Source organism: Euphorbia lathyris, chromosome 10 (genome assembly GCF_963576675.1).
Source record: "Euphorbia lathyris chromosome 10, ddEupLath1.1, whole genome shotgun sequence".
In the NCBI taxonomy this organism is placed as follows: domain Eukaryota; kingdom Viridiplantae; phylum Streptophyta; class Magnoliopsida; order Malpighiales; family Euphorbiaceae; genus Euphorbia; species Euphorbia lathyris.
Window position 1 is genome coordinate 61953942 of NC_088919.1, and position 7492 is coordinate 61961433.

The window sequence follows — 7492 nt, forward strand, 5'->3', positions numbered from 1 at the left end:
AAAAACATCTTTGTAGATTTAAAATTAAGATCCTCTGTATCACTCTTGTATGTAAATCCCTCTTGGACTTGAAACATGTATAACTTAAATTTATTCTACATATGCTGAAATTCTATGTAAATTTATTTAAGAATATTTTCGAAATAATACACCTAACCAATCAATTTCTCAACACCAACCATCTTCTATAAAAATAATATTATTTATATATTATCTCCCATGAGATATTTAATATATGCTACATTATCATTATTATTATTTTTTTATATAGTTATATGCTATATTATTAAATATTCAATATCTTCAAAAAAAAAAAAATGTACAAACGTTAGAGAGCCATTATAAATAGAGGAGAAGATCATCCAACATTATTCATTCATTCATCTCCAACATTAATTTCTTCATTCCCAATTTCAATGTCAAGCTATAAATTAGTTCCCGAAATCACAAACGGCCGACTAGTCGGCACCACCGAGCAAAGCTTCTGCCGTGCTGTACCCGGCGGCACCGGCATAGCCGTAGTAGCAATTCTAACCACCAAACCACTAAACATTTCACTTCTGGAGAACGCCATTCACAACCTCCAAAAATCCCACCCAATTCTCCAATCAAATCTCCATCCCAACACCAACACTTTCTCCTTCTCCACTTCCTCCTCCCTCCTCAAAGTTGAAACATTCAACCTTTCTTCGACGCTAAAAATACTCGAAACCACCCCAAAAAATGGGGCAATTTCGCCGTTCCATCTCAGTGTCGAGCACGAACTTAACCAAAACTCTTGGAGCAACAATAACCATCATTTTTCGAGTGTGTTTTTCGCGTCGGTTTATGCGTTACCGGAGGGGAAGTGGGCGGTGGTGCTTCGGTTGCACGCCGCGGTTTGTGACCGGACAACGGGGATTTCGGTGTTGAATGAATTGGTGGGGTTGATGGGGGAGGGGGAGGGGGAGGTGGGGGAAGGGGGGAATGAAGGGATTAAGGTTGGTTTGGCTATGGAGGATTTGATTCCTAAAGGGAAAGCTAAGAAGACATTGTGGTTAAGAGGAGTGGATATGATTGGGTATTCTGTTAATTCATTAAGATTGACAAATTTGAAGTTTAATGATGTGAAATCAACTAGATCTTCTCAAGTTGTGAGGTTTAAGATCAACCAAAGTGATACTCTCAACATTCTTGCTGTAAGTATATGGTCCCGTTTGGTAAATAGTTTTTTGGGATAAAATTAGAAGTTTGAGACACTTTACAGGTTTTGACTAGTTAAACCTCTAATAGTGGTATTTGGTGAAGAGAAGTTTGAAATAACTTATTGAGATCAAAAAACTAATTTTGAAAAGGCTGGTTTATGAGCTTTTTCAATTAGCTTATTGCTCCGTCTCTTTTGAAGGAAATTTTTACTTCTAATTACTACCCTTTAAATCTAAATAAATACTCTACTATGTTTTTATTTATCATTTTACACAAACAATCATTAGCAATCAACTAAATTTTACCAAACACGTTTATAGAATTAGCTAGTCAAATCAGCTAACCAAAAAAGTAATCAGCTAACATCTATTTGCCCAACAAGGCCGAGATTATTGAACACAATAGACAAGAATATGGAGTAATTTAGAACTTTTAAAAGTTCAAGGGGCAATTAAAGTTATAGGACAAATATAGTATGCAACTAGGGATGACAATGGGTATTGCACCCGCAGGTGTCCGGCACTATCCAACCCTATATAAAGGGGTATGAGATAATTTTTTTTTTATTTGTGACAGTTATGGGAAGACGCATTGGGTACCAGATACCTGTTATATATTCGTCAGGTAATAGGTAACAGGTAACCCGCTATTCATCCCGACTCCTTTATATAAAACAAACAAAAAATTAATAGTTTTAGATGCAGGAAGTGAGATTCGAAACCGTAACCTATTATTAAATTGTTAAATTTATAAATGAATAATTTATGGATGGTTTATTAAATTTATACTTTATTAAATTTGTAAATTTTTTATGCATCGATTCGTAATGGATAAAGATACATGCGGGTATCCGTAATTTAAATGTGACGGAAATAAAATTCATGAAGTATACTCGTTAGGGTATTAGAGCGAGTACGAGTAATGAAAAATTAAACGTTGCCATCCCTATACACAACGAATGTATTAAGTCATTAAAAATATATAAGTATCAGGGTGCTTATTTTTTGTTTTGTTATAAAAAGGAAACCCAAGATCTTGAGTTGAAATCTAACATTATCTCTTCTAATTTTATATAAAAAAAAAAAATTGTGATTTTTTTTAATATTTTAATATAAAAAAATTCATGAAGCTCCCATAATCATTTAATAGTTCTGTGTATATATTATTTTTTAATCTTATTTGGTAACAAAACTATTATTTATATATTTATATGTTTTTTTCTTTTAATTTGGCTGATAAATTAATTAATTATGAGTTAATTTTTGTAATTTTTTTTTTTTTGTAGGGCTGCAAGGCAAGAGGAATAAAACTGTGCGGGGCACTTGGGGCTGCTGGACTAATTGCTGCGCAGAGCTCTAAAAGCCGTATTGATAAGCAGAGAAAGTATGCTATTGTCACTCTCACTGACTGCAGATCCCATCTTGACCCGCCACTTTCTCATCACCATTCGGGTATGTTACAAACTCACGTATCTGATCGAAACGAAACGTGACCATCACATGCCGGTTATTTTTATGAAAAAAACTAAATTTTATTTATTTTTTTTTTATAAAAATAACCGACACATGATAGTCCGATGACACATACGTGGATGTCATGTGTCGTTTCGATCAGATATATGCGTTGATTCATATGCTGATGTGTTACCTACGTAATCATTCTGATACTTTTTAATTACTGAAATGACCATAGTAAATTAAAATTGAGTGATCATTTTGAGATAACCATATAAGTTTAGTGACCAATGATGCATTTAACCCCTCAATATATTTGTGCCCTCTGTACTGGGTCATAACTTCAACTAAATTTTTAAAAGTTACAAATGATCTCGTATTCTTGTCCAATTGCACTCAATAATCTTATATTCTTATCCAATTCCTTCAATAACCTCATATTTTTTTTTGCCAAATTACATTCAATAATCTCAAAACTTCATCTGCCTCGTGAACTTTCAAAAGTTTCTAATTATTTATCTATTCGATATTTTTTTGACATTGGCAGAGTGTGTCTTCCATTTTCTGCATCTAATAAATTCTACTGAAAAATATTGAATGCAATTGAACAAGAATATGAGGTTATTTGGAACCTTTAAAAGTTTAGGAGACAGTTCAAGTTTTAATCCAAATATATTGGACACAACAGATGTATTACGCCTCGTTAATTGCAGGGATGAATCTATATATGGGGTGAGAAGGATGCTTAAACACTCACTAGTCGTCCAAAAACTCAATTGAACATATGTATAGAACTTTAATTTTCTAAAGTAAAAGACACTTAAAATTTTTCAATTAAGCGCACGTGAACATTGAAACACATCTATCAGTGAATTCTGAATCCGTTCATTATTAATTATTATTTAACTAGATCAAATTGTTGCAGGGTTTTACCATAGTGCCATAATGAACACATACACAATAAAAGGAGGGGAAAAACTGTGGGACTTAGCCAAGAAAGTATACAATGAATATGAAAGTTACAAGAAGAGCAACAAACACTTCACAGACATGGCAGACATAAACTACCTAATGTGCAAAGCCATTGAAAATCCAACCTTAACATCTTCATCTTCCTTAAGGACATCAATCTTGTCTGTGTTTGAAGACACAGTCATAGAGAATAAGTCAAAGTCAAAGGTTAAAAAGGGGTTTTTTGAGTTTGAGGAATATATTGGGTGTGCTTCTGCCCATGGTGTTGGACCATGTCTTGCTATTTTTGATACTATTAGAGATGATGGAGTGTTGGATTGTGTTTGTGTTTATCCTTCTCCTTTGCATTCTAGAGACCAAATGCAACATTTTGTTGATCATATCAAGAGTATTCTTCTTGATGCTTCTAATTATGCTTAAGTGGTATCTCCGATTCCGGTCCGGTAGGACGGGTGTTTTCGGTTGAGAATTGGGGGGAGTTTTCAAGTTGCGGAAAGGTTTATATATTGTTGCGTCTATGTGGACTTCAATAATGATAACAGGATACAAGAGTGACTTCTTTATCGTTAAGTCTGCATCCTCGTAGATAGAGAGATCGGGATTTAGTTTGTTTAAATTTTGATTTTGTTTGTGATTTTTTGTTACTTTTCTTTTTCGTATAAAAGATCCTTCTATGTGTTTTGTATAACAATAAAGTGTGTTGTTATGTAATTGACGATTGTAAACCAGTTCGGTATTGTTGAGGTTTATAAAACTTGTTGTATGAGAAAGTGTTTTAGGAAAAAACTGAAGATGTTTGATAGATACATAATAAATAAAAATTCTAAAATTTAAAAACATAAAATAAAATTATATATATTATTTTATATTTAAATGTATAACTATTTTTGTAATATCAAATTTTCTAATAAGTTGTAAAAACTAATCTCTTCAAAAATAATAAATTATAATTTTTTCTTAAAGCAACTTTCGTAGCTTTGAAGAAAATCAGTTTTACATTTATTAAACAATGCTTTTAATTGAAAATGCTGACAAATTAACAGTATATATATTAAAATAATTTCAAGAATTAAGTATCTTTTCTCCCGGAATAACTTGCAGTTTTGTTAGACGAGGTGTTATTAATATAATGATGTAAGATAAATAAGTTGAAGTATAAGAGGATCTCCAATGGTTTATACTTACAACCACTCAATCATAATGGATCCACCAATCACAAAGGATCCATCAATTAATTAAACCAATCATAATTGATTTACCAATTAATTAAACCAACCATATTATTTTAAAAATAATATATATATATATATATATATATATATATATATATATATATATATATATATATAAAAGCAAAAGCTCAATAAACATTGAGTGGTAAATAAATATTACTTTTTATCATATTCTTTCCAATGGGAGAGTATGATACAATGAGGTATATTGAGTGGTTTATTATACCTCATTGAAGATGCTCTAAGTATAAAATAACTTATACAATAACGATTGTTGTGTTTGGTTAGAACGTAAATAAATGTAAATTTCTATTAAATTTACTATCATGTCCTCGTGTTACTTATTTTTTGACGAAATTATGTCCTTATGATATAATGAAGTGAACACTTGATTAAATGATAATAAAGTATTATTTTATAGTAGTATTTTATAAGAACCTTTTCATTTAATATGAAAAACATGATCCAAATCTGCAATTGAATGACAAGTATGGCGATAATAATAATAATAATAATAATAATAATAATAATAATAATAATAATAATAATAATAATGGCCATTATAATAATAATAATTATCCACATATATATTGCCCATATAATATACTAGACTAAGGACATTTAAAAAGCTGAAATTAAATTGACGGATTAGTCATTTTGGTCTTATTATTTGTTTGGTCAGCCCTTCTAATCCTCCTTAGTACCACAGTTAAAGATATTATTTTTAAAACTCAACATTGAAAGTCATATCTATAAATAATATTGTATTTATTTCAAGATCCAAGTTGTACACAATCTGATTCGCAGTGGGTAACATCAGGATAAAAAAAACTAAGTAACGAGCAGTTTTAATGAATGAACTAAATCACACATCAGAAATGGAGAAAGAATGTGACTGGTGCTTATTAGTAAAGTGAGAATTCAATATATACAGATTAGGGCTGGCCCTAGGCATAGGTCCGGGGTGCGCCGGCTTAGAGCCCACGGTTGGAGGGGCAAAATAAAATAGTGTATATATGTATATATGAAAGTTATTTTTTTAAAATTTTTTGGAGGGTCTAATTCTTTCTGAAAACTCATTGATAAAAAATAATAATTAAAGGTTTATCCAATCCTTATATTTTAATTAGTAACTTTTATATTAAAGAGCCCCTTATTGCTTATTTTGCCCAGGGCCCATAAATTGTCAGGACCGGTCCTGATACAGATGCATTTTAAAGCTGTAAGATCTAATGTGTTGAATTTGGATCAAAATAGACAATATCTACATAGTATTGAATCGGGATGTTATAATTATAGTTCTTAAACTTATTGGATCGATTTCAAGATCCATGATTAGTTCTTAAGCTTCAACACGCTTATTACAAAAGTATAATATTGTCAATTTCTGACACAATAACATACGTATACTGAGACAATTCACTTAACCTAATACGTTTGATGCAATTATCACTAAACATCGAAACTATAATGAGAATATTAATTTATGGAACTGTGTTCAAAGGGACAATCGGAAGCTACCGAGAAGGTCGGGAAGTTCGGGAGCCAAAATGAAAGGTATTGGAGGGGCCAAAAACGAATTAAAGGGAGTCTTTGGGCCTATGGACCAGAGAGTCCCTGGATGAAAATAAGCCCAGACTTTTTGTTATTTTCCATCTTTTAATTAGATGGGCCAACCTCTTTCTTCTTCAACACAATTAAATGGTGACTCATTTTTTCTTTATAATTTGTCTGATTTTTCTGTTCGACATTTGTCAAATATTTTTTAGAGCATTTTCAATTTAATAAAATTTAAAACATTATTTAAAAATATAATATTATATTTTCTCTCTCATCCACGTCACTGTTCTCTAACTTAAAAAAATAGTTTCATATCAAGTAATTATAAAAGTTATCATTATGGTACCATAAATCATTATTTTATGTATATTTTATTTTAATCATAAATATTATCACAAAATTGTACCAATAGTAAGTAACTAAATCAAATTTTTCTATTAGAAAAGAAAAGAAAAAGTAAGAGTGCTAAAAAGTGGCAACATTGCCTTAAAAAAAGTGAATTATCATACCCAGCCTTGAATTCCCACCCCTAACCCCGTGAAATAACTAAAGGACAATTTTCAGAATTCTCAAATCCTCTCAAACAACCTAAACTCTTTTTAATCTAATCCGAACTAATTTATCAACGAAAACATGGATCGACGGAGGGGCGGCAAAGGAAAGGGACCTATGATATGTATTTCTGTTTGATTTTGATGTTTTTTGGACGTTGTTTGCATCGGATTTTGCTGTTATTCGAAATCGGAATCGGGACATAGGGCGTGTGGAGATCACGCCGTCACCTCTGGTGCGGCGTATGAACATCACGCCGTACCACAGGTGATGGCGTGATAGCCTCACGCCTCACCACAGGCGACGGCGTGATATTCATACGTCGTCACCTGTGGTGCGGCGTGATAGCCTCACGTCCTCACAATGGTGACGGCGTGATGCCCATACGGCCGTGTGGTGTATGGGCAATTATTTATTTATTTATTTAATTTAATTAAATTTTTGTTATTTTTAGTTTGTTTAATTTAGTTTAAATAAATTTTTATGTTGTAAATTTTAATTTGTTAATTTTAGTTAAGTTTAGTTGTTGTAAATTTT

At 31.6% G+C, this 7492-nt stretch overlaps 1 protein-coding gene across 1 annotated transcript; it reads left to right on the forward strand.

Moving 5' to 3' along the window:
• Window positions 1-929: 929 nt before the first annotated feature.
• On the forward strand, window positions 930-4238 carry LOC136208189 (uncharacterized). Its single transcript, XM_065998994.1, has 3 exons — window positions 930-1178; window positions 2471-2636; window positions 3565-4238. Exons 1-3 carry the CDS (start codon window positions 930-932, stop codon window positions 4029-4031), a joined length of 882 nt encoding a protein of 293 aa, XP_065855066.1. The 3' UTR covers window positions 4032-4238.
• The last annotated feature ends 3254 nt before the right edge of the window (window positions 4239-7492 follow it).

Excerpts from the sequence above, each read along its gene's own strand:
- LOC136208189 (XM_065998994.1), top strand. The coding sequence starts at position 930 with ATGGGGGAGGGGGAGGGGGAGGTGGGGGAAGGGGGGAATGAAGGGATT. Across the intron at positions 1,179-2,470 it reads ATACTCTCAACATTCTTGCT|GGCTGCAAGGCAAGAGGAAT; the intron begins GTAAGTATATGG and ends TTTTTTTTGTAG. Across the intron at positions 2,637-3,564 it reads ACTTTCTCATCACCATTCGG|GGTTTTACCATAGTGCCATA; the intron begins GTATGTTACAAA and ends AAATTGTTGCAG.